At 41.8% G+C, this 21,581-nt stretch overlaps 1 protein-coding gene across 1 annotated transcript; it reads right to left on the bottom strand.

The window, feature by feature from the left end:
* Positions 1 to 17,332: 17,332 nt before the first annotated feature.
* LOC129766279 (uncharacterized) lies at positions 17,333 to 21,333 on the bottom strand. The gene is made up of 3 exons (XM_055766798.1): positions 20,755 to 21,333; positions 19,409 to 20,711; positions 17,333 to 19,350 (listed from the first exon to the last, which is right to left on the bottom strand). Exons 1-3 carry the CDS (start codon positions 21,331 to 21,333, stop codon positions 17,333 to 17,335), a joined length of 3,900 nt encoding a protein of 1,299 aa, XP_055622773.1.
* Positions 21,334 to 21,581: the final 248 nt, after the last annotated feature.

Below are 21,581 nucleotides of genomic sequence, written 5' to 3'. Positions count from 1 at the left end.
TGTCAGCGATTTAAATCCACATGCGGTTGTCTGTGTGATCGCTGACGAAAGGGATTCTCGGGTCGATCGCCATGGGTCAATATTGGGTTTGAAAAGGATTGAAAGGTCTCTTTCAGTTCAACCGGCTTAGAGAACGGATCTACGTTTGAGTTAGTAGGAAACAATAGGAGTTCATACACAAAGAAAGTGGTTATAAGGTGATAGAAGTTCTGCAAGTATAAAGTGATTAATGATTGAAATTTGAATTTGAATTTAGATCTAGATGAAGTAAAAGAATCACAGTGAAAGTCGAGAAAATTATAGAGAAAGATTTTATTTTGAGTGGTGTATTAGTTAAGGTAACTATACAAAAAGTATGAATTTACAATTAGGCCTAATTGAGTTTTCGCTTGAAGATGAAATTCCTTCAAGCGAAGGTGCCAATCTGGGACTGTTGAAATCCCTATACTTTGGCCGGTTCGACCTTTGGCATCCGGGAAGGCCGTGTGTCGCGCACGATAAGCCCGGAAAAAGTCACACAACAATCCGGAGAAAGCGCATACACCATTACGTGCGTTACCATCTAGCGAAGACACCACTCAGCGTAGCAGCAAGTGCACTTGTTCTCGACCACCGAGGGAGCCACAGAAAAAAAATACTTGCAAGTACTAGAGTTAAGGCAAATTTGTGATTAGGGATAATTTGAATTTAATAGAAAACAACTGTATAGATACTGTATTTCACATTATAATTTATGTTGATTGAATTTTGGCTGTTTGGAGGCTTTTCAATTGTTCGGTTTTCGGGTTCGAGGTAGCATAGGCTCTGGGAAGGCAAACCTTCAAAGGAAACCTTTCCATCCTGGATGTTTTGAATACCAATTTGATTGAATTCTATTCCTTGGTGAGCGCCAAGACAATTCAAGTGTGGGTTGAAGATCGTTGGTAGGAACTCGCCCTGAGGTCTCACGGTCGGGCACGGGAAACTGAAGAGACAAATCTCGCTCCTTCACGGCAAGTGTAATAACTTGCCTGGCGCTTAAGTGAAGGTTGTATCGCCTCCTTGTCCTCGATATCCTTCCTCCCGTTACAGTGATTTTCACGTGTTTGACAAAATTATGAACTGAAATTGTGTTTCGAAGTGATTTAAAATTTATCGATATCCCTCATCTATCTTTATATATTAGGCTGTCAAAAAAGTCCTGCGGTATTTCCGCGAGGTGTCGTTGTAAGCGCGTAGTTCTAGTTGTATTCATTGTATCGAGTCATACTATAGTTTGTTGGAAAGGTATTTTTATGCGCTATAATATAGTCCTTTTTTTTCCAAAATATATATTTTTATAAAGGCTCATATGGCGTTAGCCTCACGGGGCCGGGAGTTCAATACAATTTTTCTTATTATCTATGTTAGTAATATGTAACCGATTACTCGCGGTTGGCTCGAGGTTAGTATTACAAGTGTTTTCGTAATTGGGATGTTGCTGTCTCCAATGCTCTGTACGTGTGCCCGACACGGGATACTTCCTATTGGGATGCAGCTGACCATTAATCAGCAACGCCCCCCTAGTCTGTACCTCATATCTAGCGTGGTGCGTCTTTCTCGACTCGAGGAATCCAGGATAGAATGGTCACTAGCCGGCGCAATCATCAGTTCGTGTAGAATTGTCATGAGCGGTACAACCTTTGGCTCTGGTTGAATGATCAGTGGACCGCACAACCTTTGGCCCGTGTGTCTGTAAAGAGTGTGTGTATGTATTGCCGCGACTAAGTAAAAGTTTATTGATCGGATAGGAGGGATATGAAATGGGGACACAACGAAGGAGACATCATTAAACGTTGACATCGGCGTTTCTGAGGAACAGGTATAGATGAAGCAGAAGATCAGGATCACGGCTACCTAAGATATCCCGGACGGGGATATCCGATTGTCTGCCTTGTGCTCTTAGTGCTCTAGAGAGCTGAGAGCGAGCAGCATGGAACCGGATACACGACCAGACAACATGCTCGATGTCGTGGTAGCCATCGCCACAATCACAAAGATTGTTTGCTGCGAGCCCAATGCGATAGAGATGCGCGTTTATGTTGTAGTGATTGGACATAAGCCGAGATATCACGCGAATGAAATCACGACCTACATTCAATTCCTTGAACCATGCCCTCGTCGAGACCTTAGGGATAATCGTGTGTAACCAACGACCGAACTCATCTCCACTCCACATGCGCTGCCAACTTACGAGCGTATACTGACGAGGAATGTGGAAAAATTCATTATAAGCAATTTGCCTTTCAAAAAGTGTGCCTTCTAAAGCGCCCACCTTAGCTAGCGAGTCCGCTTTCTCATTCCCCGGAATGAGAGGGAACCCATGCTAAGGTAATCTTGAATAATTTTTCGACCAAAACACTCAATAGTTGTCTTATTCTTGTTAGGAAATAAGATGAGCGTTTATCAACCTTCATTGAGCGGATTGCCTCTAATGAGCTGAGACTGTCTGAAAAAATAAAATAGTGGTCGATGGGCAATGTTTCAATGATCCCCAGTGCGTAGTATATCGCACCCAGTTCAGCAACATACACGGAACAAGGATCTTTGAGTTTGAAAGAGGCACTGGACCCGTTTATGAATGAACCGTCAGTAAAAAACATTTTATCAGATCTATCTATGCCCCCATATTCTGCCGAAAATATCGGCGGAATAGAATCTTAGCGTAGATGATCTGGGATTCCATGGATTTTTTGTAGCATGGACAGATCAAAAATGACAGAGGAATTGCAAAAGTATGGGAAGCAAACTTGGTTGGAGATGCCTGGTGAAGGGTGCACGTCGTGGGTAAGGTACTCATGGTATAAAGACATAAAACTTGACTGAGGAGTCAGTTGGAGTAGATTTTCGAAGTTATCGATCACCAATGGATTCATGATCTTGCAACGGATGAGAAATCTGTAGGATAATTCTGTGAACCGAAGAGTAAGCGGGGGTACTCCTGCCAAAACTTCGAGACTCTTCGTATGTGTCGAATGCAAACACCCCATGGCTATATGCAGGCAACGATATTGTATTCTCTCCAGCTTGATAATATGAATCCTGGCAGCAGATCGGAAGCAAAAACTGCCATATTCTAATACTGATAATATCGTTGTTTTGTACAACTGAATGAGGTCTCCTAGATGGGCACCCCACCATGTTCCGGTAATTGTTTGGAGAAAATTGATTCTTTGCTGGCATTTCTGTTTCAAATACGCAATGTGTCTTCCCCAGGTACACTTAGAATCAAAATATACACCCAGGTATTTGAAAAACATAGAGTGTTGGATCGTTTTGCCGGATAGGTAAAGCTGGAAATGGGCGGGTTCGTGCTTCCTAGAAAAAACGACCATTTCAGTTTTCTCCGTAGAGAATTCGATACCCAGCTTGAGGGCCCACGTGAACAGATTGTTCAGGGTATCTTGCAACGACTTTTGCAGAACGACGGGATTAGTACCCGTGATGAAATAACTCCATCGTCTGCAAGTTGTCTCAGCGTGCAGTCTCTAGTTAGACAATCATCCATATCATTGACGTAAAAACTGTACAAGAGGGGGCTTAGGTAGGAGCCTTGTGGTAGGCCCATAAAACTGTATCGAGAAGATTTCAAGCTGCCATGATTGAAAAACATGTGCTTTTCTGACAGTAAATTGTACAGGAAATTATTCAGAATTGGTGAAAGGCCACGATTATGAAGTTTCTCTGAGAGAATTTCCATGGAAACTGAATCAAATGCCCCTTTGATATCGAGAAAAACGGAAGCCATTTGTTCTTTGCGAGCAAATGCGATTTGGATTTCAGAAGATAGCAGCGCGAGACAATCATTTGTCCCTTTACCTTTATTTGTCCCTTTACTGCGTATTTGACAGCAAATTGTTCGCTTCAACCCACTTGTCCAAACGAAGTAGAATCATTTTCTCTAACAATTTACGAATACAGGATAACATTGCAATCGGCCTATACGAGTTGTGATCGCAAGCCGGCTTGTTGGGTTTCCGTATGGCTATCACTCTCACTTGTCTCCAGTCATGCGGGACAATATTCAGCTCCAGAAACTTGTTGAACAAGTTCAGCAAACGCTGTTTTGCCAAGTCGGGAAGATTCTTCAACAAGTTGAATTTAATCTTGTCCGACCCCGGAGCTGAATTGTTACATGAGAGGAGGGCAATTGAGAATTCCACCATCGAAAAATTCTCATAGTCGCATTGGAGCGGAATATCGCGTACGACGCTTTGTGCAGGAACGGAATCGGGACAAACCTTTCTTGCAAATTTGAAAATCCAACGGTCAGAGTATTCCTCACTTTCATTTGTATGGTTCCAGCCACGCATTCTCCTAGCCGTATTCCAAAGAGTGCTCATAGCGGTCTCCCTTGACAAACCATTGACGAACTTTCGCCAATATCCACGCTTTTTTGCTTTAATCAGACCTTTTAGTTTGGCTTCTAGAGCTTGGTACTTTCGAAACCATTCCACTAGTCCAGTTTTCCGGAATTTTTTGAAAGCGGATGATTTTTCAAGGTAGACCTTTGAACACTCCTTGTCCCACCAAAGTGATGGAGGACGACGTCGTAAAGTGGTAGCAGGAACACGTTTCTTTTGAGCTTGAAGTGCGCTTACGTAAATCAAACTCGATATAAAATTATACTCTTCGAGTGGAGGAAGTTCATGCAAGGAGGAAGTTCATACAAGTGCTTCAGATATTATTTCTGCAAATTTTCTCCAGTCAATATTTTTCGTGAGGTCACACGCAATATCGACTGACTCACGAGAACCTGATTCATTGGCGATCGATAAAATTATTGGCAGGTGGTCACTACCGTGGGGATCTTGGATTACCTTCCACGTGCAATCCAGGGATAACGAAGAAGAGCAAAGTGATATGTCTAGCATGCTTGCCCGTGCAGGAGGGTTGGCTATTCTAGTTGCTTCCCCAGTATTCAAAACTGTCAATTTGAAGTTGTCACACAGATCATAAATCAAAGTGGCACGGTTGTCATCGTAGAGTGAAACCCATGCTGTTCCATGGGAGTTGAGGTCACCTAAGATTAGCCGCGGCTCCGGCAGTGCCTCGATGATATCAAAAAACTGATGGCGGCCAACCATAGTTCTTGGAGGAATATATATCGAGGCAATGCAGAGGTCTTTGCCATTGATTTGTGTCTGGCAAGCGACAACTTCAATGCCTGTCATCGATGGGAGAGTGACTCTATAGAAGGAGTGGCATTTTTTGATCCCCAATAGTACGCCACCAAACGAGTCATTTCGATCGAGGCGAATAATGTTGAAATCGTGGAAATTCAGTTCGTCTGCTGAAGAAAGCCATGTTTCACAGAGGGAAAATACATCACAGATAGAACTATGAATTAAAAATTTAAATTGATCTAGTTTAGGGATGATGCTTCTGCAATTCCACTGTATTACAGTGGTCAAATCCTTGACCTCTTGCACTGAATCAGGCATCGAGGGAAATGAACGCTGCTAAAAAATCACATTTTTCTTTCAAAAATGTTCTCACAATCGGAAGCAAACATAATACTATGCTTTTAAGAGGGTCATTTATATTTAAAGCATTTAAAATATTGTCCACCAGGTCAGAAAGCGCAAGCAAGCCAGATTGTGGCTGTTGCCTCGACCGCGAAAAAGGAACAGACGTGTTGGGCTCTGCTCCGGGAAGTGCTGAGGACCCCTGGTACGTAGAGGAACCGCTTAAACCAGGAGGTACTTGCTTCGGTCTATTCTCAGCACGTTCGATACGAGGTTTCATTCCAACTTGGGAAGTTTCGATCTTCTTTCTGGGGAGTGATGGAAAATAAGTAATTTTTCTTTTCCTAATGGCACCCTGCGATGTACCGGAACTTCCTGCATTGGGAGCGTCTGCAACAGGCTCGTCGTTCTGCAGAATGGAGTAGGGATTGTCCTGAGTCGTTGAGGCGGAACTCTTAAGCATTTCTGCATAAGTCCGCTTGGAACGTTCCTTTAAGGAACGCTTGAGTTTTTCCCCTCGTTGTATGTACACCGGGCATTGAGAAAGATCATGGGGGGCCCCGTCGCAATGAAGACACTTGCACTCTTTTGCGCAAGAAGTCCCATCATGACTCTCTCCACAATCTGCGCAACGTTGTTTATTGCAACAATAGGCGGCCGTGTGACCGAGTTGCATACATTTGTTGCATTTCATTACCCGGGGTACAAACAACCGAACAGGTAAACGAAGAGCACCTATTGCAACGTAGTTTGGAAGAGCGAAACCCTCAAATGTCACTCGAAAAGAGTTTGTCCGATTGAGAACTCGTTTGTCATTTTTAAGTGACACAGACTTCAGTCGATCGCATTCAAGAATCTTCACACTTTTAAGTGAGGAATTCTTGAAGCGACCGACACCATCGAGTATCTCTTTTCGAGTCAAACCCTTTTCGTTTATTACACCGTCTATTTCAACGTTGCAACAGGGTACGTATACGCGATACTCAATCGCAAAGAGATCACAGCGCGTTATTGCATTCGCTTGGGTCCTGCAAGAGACGACAACTCGTAATTTGTCTGGCCCCATCCGAGTCATATAGTCCGAGGACATATAGTCCTTGACAGTGTTTTGTTTAGTTAAGTCGTTCGTGAGTTATAGTGTCGCAAATATGGAGCAAAATTAAGAGAAAATCCGACATATTTTACAGTACTACTATGACAAAGGCAAAACTGCATCTCAAGCTGCCAATAAAATTTGTGCAGTTTATAGACCCGATACAGTTTCCATTTCCACCGCACAACGATGGTTTCAACGTTTTTGTTCTGGTGTAGAGGTCGTCGAAGATGCGCCACGCTCCGGAAGGCCTGTCGTCGAAAATTGCAACAAAATCGATGAATTAGCCGATAAATACCGGCATTGTAGCAGCCGTAGCATCGGCCAAGAGCTGGGGATAAGTCATCAAACCGTTATTAACCATTTGAAGAAGCTTGGATTCACAAAGAAGCTCGATGTATGGGTGCCACACACGTTGACGCAAAAAAACATCTTTGACCGTATCGACGCATGTAAATCGCTGCTGAATCGCAACAAAATCGACCCGTTTCTGAAGCGGATGGTGACTGGCGATGAAAAGTGGGTCACTTACGACAACGTGAAGCGCAAACGGTCGTGGTCGAAGCCCGCTGAAGCGGCTCATACGGTGGCCAAGCCCTCATTAACGGCCAGGAAGGTTCTGCTGTGTGTTTGGTGGGATTGTCAAGGAATAATCTATTATGAGCTGCTTCCCTATGGCCAAACGCTCAATTCGGACCTGTACTGCCAACAACTGGACCGCTTGAAGGTAGCACTCATGAAGAAGAGGCCATCTTTGATAAACAGAGGCCGCATTGTCTTCCATCAGGACAACGCCAGGCCACACACTTCTTTGGTGACGCGCCAGAAGCTCCGGGAGCTCGGATGGGAGGTTCTTTTGCATCCGCCGTATAGTCCGGACCTTGCACCAAGTGACTACCACCTGTTTTTGTCCATGGCGAACGGGCTAGGTAGTCAGAAGTTAGCCACAAAAGAGGCCTGTGAAAATTGGCTATCCGATTTTTTTGCCAATAAGGAAGCGAGCTTCTATAACAGGGGTATTATGAAGTTGGCATCTCGTTGGGAACAAGTCATCGAACAAAACGGCGCATATTTGACTTAAAACAGATGATTGTAACTAATTTTATGAACAAATGAAAATTCAAAAAACCACCGCGGGACTTTTTTGACAGCCTGATATATAAATGTTCTGTTCGTTTGTGTACTCGTCAAAAACTCGAAAAGTACGGAACCGATTGAGCTCAAACTATGATACAATATACAAAACAACCAAACACGTCTAGGATTGTTGTTACAACATAAAAAAAAGAAAAAATCAACTCAACCATGCAACCACAATGTGCCACAGCAAAGCGTGGCAGGGTACAGCTAGTTAATTATAAAATAATAAAACTAATTATAAAACTATATAACTAAATATTGAACCTACAACAATTATAACTACTTGAGAACAACAGAATAGAGCGCTTTGAGGGACGAACGGGAAAGGTGATAATCGAAACACAAACTACAAAGATTGAACACACGACACATACTGGTTACGGGTTCATTGTTGCCGTAATTTGTTCGAGATGGTGGAAGGTACAAGTAGTTACGGGTACGCAAATTGCGACGACTAATGTTAAAATTAATTAGGTATAGCAATTCGGGGCAATCGATATTTGATAAAATAATATCAGATACAAAAAGCGCTTTGGCAACATTCATTCGAGAGCCCAATGAATTCAATCCTATGAGACTACAGCGATCCTCGTAGCTGGGCAGATAATTTTATTTTTTTACTTCAATTTTTATTTATTTTATTCATCAAGCAATGAAATACGAATGAAACGTTGATCGTAAAAAAAATATATTTCACTGTTTACTGCCCTCTAAATAATGAAATCGTTTTTTAATCAATATTGAATTCTATAATTTTTCTGGAAAAAAATTGATTTTTTTGACTATGTATGTCGATGTAAGCGTTGGTCTTAGGTTTCCTAACTTCTTTACCCTAAAAGTGGCGAAGATAGGATATAAATTCAAATAGTAATTTTGTCACATACCTGTGGAGTGTGGCGAAATTCGTTCGAAAACTTTACACCGCAAATTGTCAAACATTCACGTTTTCGTACTAAGCGCACGTTCATGGGTCCAAACGCAGAACTGTTCGTCGATTGATCTTCTGATAGACCCTTTAAAATCACCTTTTACTATAAAATTTGTAGTACTTCTACCAAAACACATTACATTATCGACATTATAATATCAGATTATTTTCAGACACAATTCTAGTTCAAGATTTTTCAACCACTTGCAAATACACTGGAGTCGCTTTTTACGCGGGGGATACGTGACGCGTAAACAAAAACCGCGTAAATTCCAAAATCCGTGTAAAAATAAACCGGGTAAATTTCAAAATCCGTATAAAAATCTAGCAAACAGTTAATTATTAGTTTAAAATGCAACCTATATTCTAACAATTGATTAAATGATTTTTTTGCATTCTACAATCGTGATATCTGTATCTTCTTTTATTTCTCAGCTACTAATCAGTGGTACAATACAAAATTATTTTTTCGAAAAGTCACATCAATAAGCACATTGAATTTTTACGCGGTTGATACGCGCTGCGTAAAAAAAAACCGGGTAAATTTCGAAATCAGCGTAAAAAAACCGCGTAAATTCCGAAATCCGCGTGAAAATAAAAAGCCGCTTAAAATAAAACCGCGTATAAAAAAACTGCGTAAAAAGCAACTTCAGTGTATATAAACGGATGTCTGTCTGTCTGTCTGTCTTTCTTATGGACTCGGAAATTTCTGCATAACTCGAGAACTAATCAAGCAAATTGAACCAAATTTGGCATATGGAGGTTTTAGGGAGCAATAAATGTTTCTACGGTGGTTCGACACACACACTCTCTAAGTGGAAGGGGGCTGCTATACGAATGAGCTTGAGCTTGAGCATGGGTAGACTGTACAATAAGTAGTTGCTCTCCGTGATTGACCTGAACCAACCAAATTGCACAAAGAACACACAGAATGACGCTTGGGACTAGCAAATCATTCTCGTTGTGCAATTTTCGGTGGTTCGAGCTTTAAATGGTCAATAACAACGTCCGCCACGTCCTTACAGTCACCAGGGGAAGGGAAGGAATGCTAGTATGATAATCGCCACCCGGAGGCCAGAAGGGTCGCCTCTATAGCGTGGTTCCCTAGCGATTATCATGGAAAGGATAGTTGTTAGTGGGGAAAGGTAAGAATCAGGATTCACTGCGGTAAATGATGTGATTAATGTCAATGTCAAAGCCATATGAATTTAAACTTAAGATTTTAATTTTTATAATTAGTACTTATCTTGATTTTTCTGACACATCTTGTGCTTCTCTTTCTCATATTCTTTCCGGGAAAGCTGCCAGTCCTTTCTCCAGAGAAACACATTCCCTCTAACAGGTTATATCATGCACTCAACACAAAAACATTCGTATACATGTGAAAGAGAGAGTGGAAGAAGAAACCGAAATAAATTTCGTGCGGCGACACATTATAACACTACAGTAACTATTACTTTATGATAGACTTCAATAGGGTTGGGGAAAAATAAACCGACGATATGATTTATTACACGACGACGAATTACATTACATTACACGACTCTCTCATCTATCGTATGTTAACACGAAGGTGAAAGTTGTCCCTGAGTAATATGAAGTAATATGAGAGCACCACTAGAATGAACTGAATCGGCGATACAATTCATAACTCGTCACACGTTAAATTCTTTGACCTATTCTATATTTCAACACACGGCCAAAGGTATCCTTATGCAATCTTAGCGGAAGTAAAAATGCCAACGAATCGATTAATCCGTCATTAAATTTTTTGGATATTTCCTACGCTCTATTCAATCTCGTAATCATCTTCCAACGAGAAAGTAACACTTTTTAACACAATCGCTAGCCATTCTCACTAAAACTAAACAAACATGTTCTGGCAACATTGCTTGCACCACAAGCTACTGAATTCTTAGCCGTCACAGCCGAAGAATAAAGTGCGATTCACATACAACATCCACGTCACGTTCACGTTCCGTCCCGTCACGTTGCGTCAGTTATTCTTCCAATCAGTTCTTATGCAAACATTCACATACACTGGCAACGGCAACTTCGACTTGCCGTTGCTGGTGTATGTGAATGCTTCAATAGGAATTGCATGGAAAAATAATTAACGCAACGTGACGTGACGGAACGTGAACGTGACGTGGATGTTGTATATGAATCGCGCTTAATGCGTCATTCTCACTATGTATCTTCCTCTCACTTCCACACAAGATAGATCAAACACACAAACATCATAACTTCCCTTTCCTGGCGATTTGCACATGAGCGCAGCCATTTTTCTTAAATTGCTACTGCTATTGAATTTGATGAAGCGGACTCGATTAGGTGCAAAAACCTAGTTTCTTGCACAAACACATACAAGATAAGTCCCGATGGAACCAGAAACAAGACGTTATACGAAAGCAACCGAGCAACACTCACAACCGCACTTAGCATGGAAATAAATTTTTTTCGGCGAACAAAACATTTTATGATTTAAGCTTTTTGAAAACTATTCAGGGAATTTGAGCAAACTCCACTCAATTCCAATGACTAAGACAAGAAGCTCAATTAACCATGCGATTAACGCATTTTAGACCGAAACAACAACAAAAACACCGACATTATAGAAGAAAAAAGGAGCGGAAACAAGCAAGTCTGATCCGCGCCATCACTCAACTCACCTTCCAGGGAAGGGGGCTGCCATACGAATGAAACACTTCTGCATAATTCAAGAAATAATCAAGCAAATGGAGCCAAATTTGGGATGTGAGAGTTTTTGGGTACGAGAAATCTTTCTATGATGGTATGACACCCCTCCCTCCTCTGGAATGGAGAGGGGTTCTCATGAAAATATTACACATATTTCAACCAAACATATTCCAAACAAATATGACAATTAAAAATTTTCGGAAAACTCGGAAGGAAAATGGGAAAATTCGGAAAATATTATGTAATGTAATATGTTCTACATTTACATAGTGACAAGTGTTGTTAGTCCATTTGATGTTTGCACTAACGAAATTGATCTTTGTTCGAAAGTGGAAACTTATTTTGATGTGATGAAACGCACTCCTATATCTTCTTCTATCTATATTAGGGTGCCTATGAAAATGATCATCTCGAATTTAAAAAAGTTACCCCATCAAAAATGTTCACCACCTCGAAAAAAAACACCCTATGCAAAATATCAGAGATTTTTATACGGATTTTGAAATTTACCTGGTTTATTTTTACGCGGATTTTGGAATTTACGCGGTTTTTGTTTATGCGGCACGTATCCCCCGCGTAAAAAGCGACTCCAGTGTATATATACAGTCATTCCATGTCAAACCGATAGTGGTTCTCAGATTTTCGTGAAAAGTGGTAGTTTCGTTCCTATTAGCAAAATAATAGACCTGTATTTTTTTTTTTTTTCCAATATGGTGCCCATTTTCATTTTAGGGTGGAAAAATGTTACACTTACAAAAATTTTAGGTTTTTATTTTGTCATTATTGATTGTATTTGTTTTTATAGTTTTCATTGTCTCGGGACTAAGGGCGCTGTATTTTTTATATTTTTTCTTGAAAGCTGAGGATTGTTTACATAACATATCCAAAATTCAGGAAGGCGTTATTTTTTGTTCTAAGGTTATGATTTTTCAAAATTAACCGATGGTACAAAAAATCAATTTTCCTTTTTTTTTTCAAAAATTAATAACATTTGAAATACCGATTCAGATGATCAATATATCAATTTGAAGCCAATGTATTGGATATATATGTAAAAAAACCTCAGCTCTCAAGAAAAAATATAAAAAATATGGTGCCTTTGGTCCCGAAACCATGTAAACCATGAAGACCAATTACAACCAATAATTGCGAAAACAAAATTCTATTTTGTTCATAAGTGTAATATTTTTCTAATCAAGAATAGATCATTGGCTTGAATTTGATATGTCTATCATCTGAATCGATCCCGTAGTTCAATTGTTACGAATTGTTGTCTTGGAAAAAAGGAAAAAAAATGATTTTTCGAACCATTGGTTAATTTTTAAAAATCATAACTCAAGAACAAAAAATAACGCTTCTCTGATTTTTGAATATGTAATGTAAAAAACCTCCTCAGCTTCAAGAAAAAATATAAAAAATATAGCGCCCTTGGTCCCAAGACCATGAAAACTATAAAAAACAAATACAATCAATAATGACAAAATCAAAACCTAAAATTTTTGCAAGTGTAACATTTTTCCAAGAAAGTACGACTATCGTCCATACTTGATGCCCCTAGTCGGTTGTGAATGATGTAACAGTAAGCTTTTAAACATTTTTTTTTCTATAAAATGTAAAATTTAGGATTGACAATGTTCAGGACATTTCCATGAAATCATGTAATTTATTTATGTAAAAAGTGTATGCCTTATTGTCGACGATATCTATGAAAACACGTACATACAATAATTCAAACAAACTAACAAATGAAGATTTCCACAATGTTTCTGAAATTTCATCATTCCAATTTTAGGATGTTTCAAGGTAGATTCTTTACTTTTCTATGGTGGTATTGAATTAATCTTATTTATTGTGAGAAGGCAGGACAAATTACATTTGAATTGTTTCCTTCTTTTTTAAACTTTTCCAAAATCTGATGTCACATGCAGCTGAATTTGTTCGGGGCTATAAGCTATAAGCCTACAACAGATAAGAACATATGGTCGGTATTAAATCAGAGGGACCAACTCACAATGCTGAAAAATTCAAGTTATTGGGCCTGATTCTCGAATACACTTCAAATACACTTCACAGTGGAAACGGAATGAAACGTATCCGCTATGACAACGGTACGGTGTCGACAAATGGATACGAGATTAGTTTCTCACTAAATTTATCATTATAATATCAAATTTTCTTCAGATGAAATTTTTGTATGAGATTATTATATCACCCCAAAACGTACATACCCCAAAACCCACAGAAATGATCTCAATCATAAATGCAGAATAGGGGGTCTCCGTAGCCACATTAGTTGCGCGTTCGCTTAGTAAGCGATCGATCGTGAGTTCAAAACTCAGGGCCCTCATTGACCATCTTTGTGTTGTTACAGAATAACTACGTCCACGCAACAATCATCAGCGATGGAGATCCATCCACGGTCGAAATAAGATCGATTCATCCATACAACTGCTCTGCTCTGCAAGAAACATCGGACTTCTGTTCTATAAATAACTCAACAATGATCAATCAACTGTCTCCGCTGTCCGGTCTAACTGGATAATGGAAGAACAGAACGAAAACTCTTACGCCTATATGGCAACTGTGTAAATGTGTACCATATGCAATGGTATAGAAGGGAATACTCTAACGCCGAAAACATGGCAACTGTGTAATGTGCTAATTATAGATATGATAAACATGTGACATATACACGATTGAAATTCGGCTCTGTTACAGCTAAAATGCTAATGAGCCTAAAATAAACAAAAGGGATAAAAAAAAAATGCAGAACCACTTGTCGTAAAAACTTGATCCATAGCAGAAACAGTTCAGAAATCAAGTTACTTCTAACTACATTCAATGCGATATTCTTTTTCACATCAAACCCACGCATCAATTTGCGCCAAGCTTGTTCCGCTCACATTATGTGCACATGTTCGCAGTTGAATATGGAATCTGGTGTTTCGGAGCGAGCACGTGGAGATATAATGGCAAGCGGGAAATGTCGAAGGAACATCGGTCCCACGTGAAACATTCAAAACTTGATCTGATGTACGTCATTTAGCAGTTGGTATCCTCACTGATTATTTATAAATTGGTATTCTTTTCGGGGAAACGAAAAGTTGCATTTCAGCGGTATAAGTTTGAGAAAAGATTGTGCGTTTTAACCGTAAAAAAAACTAAACTAAAGAAAATCTGGAATTTCGTTTGTTGGAAATTTTACAGAAAGTATGCGAAGAATCAATCTTATCACGTGCATAGAAGTAGTAAAGTACATTTAAATAGCAGTTGAGATGTGGAGGATGATTTACCATGCTCCGGTCGAATATCACCGACAGGTGTAAATATGACCTAACAAAGTCGTTGACGTAAAGGTCACTGAATGTCAAGCATTCATAAAATGCGAGTTTGACATGTCGACAAGATTCGGAAATGGACCATGACCAAATTTCAACCATGCATGAGAAATCATATGAAAGTTTGGAATTCCTAACGGATTCGTTTTAATATGACCGCAGTTTTCTTTCAGAGAACTTAAGAGACTTGTTATGATTACAAGAAATCAGAAACAAATGCAAATGACAACCTTTTTCAACCGAATAACATACGCAACAACATGCACCTTCAAAATAAGCCCGGATACAAAATTACTAAATACAAGCAACACGTTTAGATCCCTCATAGGCGTATAGCTGTTTGCTATTTCCGAAAATGTCGAACATAATCGTTTATTTGCAAATGCTGATTAATTTTTATAACTAACATAACGTCGCTGCTATTATCATCGTTTCGCCAGAAGTTGTCATAATGTATTATCGCATTACATGGGAGTGTTCATTTCTCTTTTATTGCTGACATTTCGTGCCTTTTCTCCTAGCTAAGTGGCACACAATTCTGTACGTAAGAGCAATTTAATTAAGCACAATAATCTTACGAAACGTTTAACTCTTACACACGAACGTGACGTCGATAGGATCACTCTCGAAAGGTGAGTGCGGGAATTATAATAAACACTTATCGTGGAAGAGAGTATTAGAAAAATTGTGTGACCTTAGTGACTTTCCTTCCCATGAAAATACTTTATAAAACACTTAAAATGCTGGGTACTGTCGAAGATATTTGGGTGCCCCAACAAATATCCCTTCCAAATCGTGAATAAATCAATCTATATTATATGCTGGGAAATAAAATTCCTCATCCAAAAAAGCTCAATATATATTCGCGTTTACAGCATTGAGCTTCGTGTGTTCAATTTTTGAAGCGAGAATGAACATTTTTATATTATTATGATGTGTTACCAGCAATTTCTAATATTGCGCAAATATTAGGAAATTTATATAAAAATGATTAAGTAAAGTTCAGTACTACGTGTTTTGAGTAATCAAATAATATGAAGTAAAAATGTTTATCCAAATTGAACATGAACATGAAGTGTGGTGAATTCACTTCACATTCAATAAATCCTTTTCCAATTTTTTAACCTCTTTTATTTCAAATATGTACAGACGGTTGAAAAATTCCTACAAGCAACAATTAATAACAAGGTAAGTACAAATCTTTGAATTTCACATTAACTTACGTTTAGTATTTTTTACAGAATTCACAATATATATTTTTATTTCAGCTAATCCAATTCTCTTCTAAGGTTCTTTTCAAATTTCCCTTTCCAGCTTTACGCAATTCACTTTGATGCCTTTTGTTTACCACTATTTGACATATCGTCCTTTTCCATTTCCATCGTTCCTCTTCCAAAATATTGGAGAGAGGTGCGACGACTGTGTAGTTGGAGCAATGATGTTGCGTCAAGGTGACACAGTCGTAACACTCCCCCCGGGTAGACCTGTCTCCTGGTTTACTTCTCTAACGTGCCGAACGTCAAGTACCGCCAATTTAACCACTGGGCGCTCGTACACCCCTCCGGTTGCTGTTTGTACTGCTGCAGATCTTACCCTTCCGTCTTTACCTTTGTTCACGGAGATGACACGCCCTTTGGGCCAGCAGTTTCTCGGAAGTCCAGGGTCGACTATAACCACGATGTCACCCACCTCTATTGCCTTGACGTCGCTTAACCATTTTGTCCAAGAGAAACCATTTTGCCCAAGAGAAAATGGTTTGGAGTAAGAACAGGCGCCTCTGGATCGTCAGCCGGTACATGCGTCAACGGACGTGAGTTGATGATGCCCTCAATCTCAATCAACAAACTCCGAAGAACTGCGTCGCTGAGTAGGCAGCGTGGTTGGATCTGCTGCAGGTTCCGTTTCGTTGTTTGGATCAGCCTTTCCCAGGATCCTCCCATGTGGGGGGACGCTGGAGGGAGAAAGCTCCATTCAGTGTTAGGGCTGACGATCTCCTGAATGATCTTTTCCTGGTCCAACTCCGCCAATGTCGCCTCGAGTTCCTTGCTGGCGGCCACGAAATTTGTGCCGCGATCACTGAATATCTGCTTCGGGACGCCTCGTCGCACCATGAAGTTCCGGATCACCATGATGCATGAATCTGCATTAAGTGAATGCGCTACATCTATATATACCGCCCGGGTCGTCAAGCATGTCACTAGTACGCCCCACCGTTTTTCCGATCTTCGCCCTACCGCCACCATAAGCGGACCGAAATAGTCATTCCCCACGAAAGTAAATGGTCTACTGTACGCCGCCAATCTAGCTGCTGGAAGATCGCCCATTAAAGGCGCCTGGGGAACTGCTCTCTGGTTCTTGCACAGTTGGCAGCTTGCCTTTACGTTCCGGAACACCACACGTAGTTTCGGGATCCTGAACACTTGCCGTAGCTCGTTAACCACGGTCTCGTTGTTACGGTGATGATAGCGTTCATGATAATCCCGTACAATTAGTTTTGTTATGTGATGCTGTCTCGGAAGGATGATTGGATTTTGTGTATCCATCGTAGTATGCTCGCTCCTGCTGATTCTGCCACGCATCCGCATCACCTGCTGCTCATCCAGAAACGGGTTCATCGGGTAGATCGTACTCTGCATGGGTAGTGCCTTTATTGTGCCGTTGCTACTCGAAAGAATGCTGACTTCCTCAGGAAATGATTTTTCTGTGCATCTTTGAAGAGAAAGTTCGAAGCTTGCTGCAATTCTGTGCTGGACAACGAACCGCATTCACGCTGGATCATCGAGCGCTTGCTTCGACTGTTCCTTAAGAACCGAAATACGAATGCTATCGTGCGGACCAGTCGTTTCCAATTACTGAAATGTTCCACGTTGATCAACGATTCCACAACAGTATCATGGTGAAGTAAGTGAGCACGTATCTCCTGCTTGGTTGAACCTGTTGTGAAAGGCTCGACCGGCCAATTGTCGTCCTTCTGCCATAGAAACTCCGGTCCCTTGAACCACCGACTTTCGCTTCTCAGATCTGGCAAACGTTGCCACTTGGTAGCTTCATCCGCGACATTATCCTTGGTGCCGACCCATTTCCAGTCTGGGATCTCGCTGGTCTCCAAGATGTCACTGACCCGAAAGGCCACGAACTGTGAGTAGCGCCGATGGTCCGATCGTATCCAGCACAGTACGTCGCGAGAGTCGGTCCAGAAGAACTTCTTGTTTACTTTGAAGGATAGACTGCTAGTCACGGTGTTTGCTAATCGTGCTCCGACGACTGCGGCTTGCAATTCGAGCCGAGGGATCGATACGAACTTCAATGGGGCGACCCGGGACTTTGCCACTACAATTGCACACTCCACAACGCTACCTCGCTGAAAACGTAGATATACTACAGCTGCATAGCCGTCCTCGCTGGCATCGACGAACGTATGTATCTGCACATCCGTTTTTAAACCTATCGACGTGAGTAACCGGTAGCATCTTGGTATGCGGACATCACGTACCGATGGAAGCACCTTCAGCCACCTCTCCCATTTCTCATTGATGTTTTCTGGGATTTCCTGATCCCAACTGATTCCCGAGCGCCAAATCTCCTGAAGCAGGACTTTGAGGAAGATTAACAAATGTGAAAGAAATCCCAGAGGGTCGAAGATGGCCATCAATGTTCGTAGCACCTCTCTCTTAGTTGGTCGTCGTTTTCCTGACAATAAGACATTATCGTGCTTCGGCGATAGCTTGAATGTGAGTATGTCCATTGCAGTGCACCACCACATACCAAGGATCTTCTCAGTGGCTAGTTCCGACCCAAGATTCAGACTTTTATCATCGATTGATTCGTTATGCAAAGCAGTAAGAACAGCAGGAGAGTTCGATATCCAATTACGCATCTCGAACCCGGCTTGCGCGTGGACGTGCCGAACATCTCGAGCCAGCTGAATCGCTTCGTCTTCCGTCTCCGTACTAGCTAACATATCGTCCACATAGTGATTCTTTATGATTGCTTTAGCTGCGGCGGGATACTGTCCTGCATGTTTCTCCGCGTTCATATTTTTTATGTACTGGGCACAGCTTGGTGAACAACAGGCACCAAACGTCATCACTTGCATGACGTAGGTACTCGGTTCCAGGTCCGTCGAGTTATACCGCCATAGAAATCGCTGGCAGTCTTGATCATCCATCGAAATTCTCACTTGATGAAACATCTCCCTCAGATCACCGCAGATAGCCACTTTGTTCTCCCGAAACTGTATTAGTACGGATACGAGGGACGTCATCTGATCCGGCCCAATTAGCAGCATCGAATTCAGGGATACACCGTTGGTTTTTGCTGCAGCGTCCCAAACGATGCGCACTTTTCCCGGTTTGTTCGGGTTGAGGACAGGAAAGATCGGAAGGTACCATACTCGTTTCTTCTTCTCCGATAACTCCTTCTTCGATAGTTTGCGGATGTATCCCTTCTCCAGATATTCACCAATTTGCTTACGGACCACTACTGCTACCTCAGGATCCTTCTTTAGTCTGGATTCTAAGCAACGCAGCCGTTGCAGTGCCATTGGTTTGCTGTTTGGAAGGCGGAAGTCATCATACTTCCAGAGCAATCTGGTTACGTAGTGTCCACTTTCGTCCTGTGTTATTGTTTTGAGGATGTTTTCAGCCCGTTGATCTTCGGTTGATACTAGTGAGGGTTTGGGTTTGGCAATTCCTAAGTTTTCGATGGAAAAAAAATCGATTACCGCATTCTGGAGTGTCGCATCGTTCGTCCCATCGCAGGAACACCTTTGCAGACAGATACCCTACGAGCTCTTCGCTTGACTCCGTACCACCGTGTATAATCCACCCCAGTCGCGTTTTTGTGGCGATTGGTTGGCACAATTTTCCTTCCCTTCCTTTCAGCGGAAGTGTCAGGTTAGCATTGTCGATTCCAATTAGAATGCGTAGCTGTACATCATGGTATGATTCAACCGGAATACCACGCAGATAGGGATACTGGTACGCTAGCTCATTTACGTTTACGGACCGGTATTTTTTATGGTTCTTCTCTATACCAGAAATTTCAATGTCCAGCTGTAGTGAATCGTTCTCAAATCGGCTTTTGTTGCTCGTCCAACGAAGACAAAGAGGTACCGCCTTTCCACTGAGTCTTAGCTCTGTCGCGAGATCGGAATCCATCAACGTAAGAGACGATCCATCGTCTAAGAATGCATAGGTTTTCACAGTTCTTTCAGGACCGTATAGAAAAACGGGAACGACACGGAATAGCGTCTTATTCGTGGACTTCAGATGTGTGTTGCACTCTCTATCTGCGGTACTCTGCACAGTAGCTATCGGTGAAGGTTCCTGACGTGAAGCATTTGCATTCGTAGAGTTATCTCGATGGTTGTTGTGGAGAAGCTGATGATGCTTGAACTGACATCCATTCTTTCCACAAACTTGATGAGATTTGCACGACGCTTTGTGCTTCTTCAGGCATTTTCTGCACAATCCAAGCTCCTTTACTGTTGCCCATCGGGAGTTATAGCTAAGTTCGGCGAACCGTGCACACTTATCGACGCTGGGGCAACAGCATTTACACACAAGGCAGGTTTGCGATCGTGGATTAGACGATGATGACTTGACGGATTGATTAGTCTCGCTCCGCTCGGTGTCCTCCTCTTCCGTGTGTGCGTTTAAATACGCTTGATCCTTTTTGCCAACGGCTGCTTTCGAATCAAATCTCGGTAGCGCATCAATCGGGCAAACCGTCTCAGCAAGATCGCACAACCATACCGAGAAGGTGGTGAGATTTACACACGAAAGAGTTCGTCGATATTTCGCCCAGTCAACTTTGAATGATGAAGGTAGCTTGTCAACGAGTTCACGTAGAAGCACAACGTTGTAGGAGTATTCGTCCAACTGGCAGGCTTCGATCGTTGCACACAGGTTCTGGACAGCCACAGAAAACTCAATAAGCGTGTCCAGTCTTTCTGACTTCGGAGGAGGAGTGGTCTTGATCAGCGCAATCAAATTATGCACGATGACTTCGAGATTGCCACGTGACTGCTTCGAATGCTTTCCCTTTCAAACATTTCTGAAGGCGCACCAGATTCTCTTCTGGTGTATAGCCACACATATTCGTCGTGGTAATGAAGCTTGAATAAAATAATGGCCACTCCTCGGGAGTACCACTGAACAACGGAAGTTCCCGTGATACTGCTTGGCGAGCGGCCACTTGGCTACGCGATAAGTTGAGTCCATCATCTTCCACGGCCATTTGTCTCGGGGTAGATCGTTGTGCTGGATTAAATCCACTGCTATGACCTCCATGGTTCTCGATCCGCGATGGAAGCTGGGTACTGACATCTATCCTCATCTGTCTTAATTCGGGAATTATTTGACACGGCAGCTGATTCGATTGCACAACGGGTTGCAGTAACAAGTGATTTTGCTGGGGGTGCGGTTGTAGCTGTTCCTGCCGCACCACGGGTTGAGACGGCAACTGATTCTGTTGAACGGTGATTTGAAGTGGTAAGTCCTGACGTTGCTGAGCTCCTCTCTGTGGAATTTGGTCTGGTTCAGATGTTGGAACTCCTCGCATCCACTGATTCACTTTGTTGTTCAGTGCTTGATCATCTTCTTCGAGTCCTTCGCCGTCCTCGTCCGTCTTCGAGTCTTCGGCCATTTCTCGTAGCAACGTAGTTTCTTCCGGAGATACTCCCGTTTCTTTGCTTGTTCCTCTTCCTCCAGTCTCCTTTCTTCTTCAAGAATCTGCAATTCCAACTGCAACCTTTTCTCCTTCCTGGATACTCGAATATTTGTTCCGGAACGCTGACTGGCGACCTTGCTTCTTGTTGTCAGGAGCTTGTTGTCCTAGCGGTGCGAATCCGATACTTTTGGTCGTCCTCGCAGGTTGGCTGGCGACCGGCATAT

The sequence above is a fragment of the Toxorhynchites rutilus genome, chromosome 2, assembly GCF_029784135.1.
Source record: "Toxorhynchites rutilus septentrionalis strain SRP chromosome 2, ASM2978413v1, whole genome shotgun sequence".
NCBI lineage: Eukaryota > Metazoa > Arthropoda > Insecta > Diptera > Culicidae > Toxorhynchites > Toxorhynchites rutilus.
The sequence above is the reverse complement of the archived record's forward strand: the minus strand, read 5'-3'. Positions and strand labels throughout refer to the sequence as shown.

Excerpts from the sequence above, each read along its gene's own strand:
- LOC129766279 (XM_055766798.1), bottom strand. The coding sequence starts at position 21,333 with ATGGCCGAAGACTCGAAGACGGACGAGGACGGCGAAGGACTCGAAGAA. Across the intron at positions 20,712-20,754 it reads ATACACCAGAAGAGAATCTG|TCACGTGGCAATCTCGAAGT; the intron begins GTGCGCCTTCAG and ends CATTCGAAGCAG. Across the intron at positions 19,351-19,408 it reads ATGCGACACTCCAGAATGCG|TATCAACCGAAGATCAACGG; the intron begins GTAATCGATTTT and ends AACCCTCACTAG.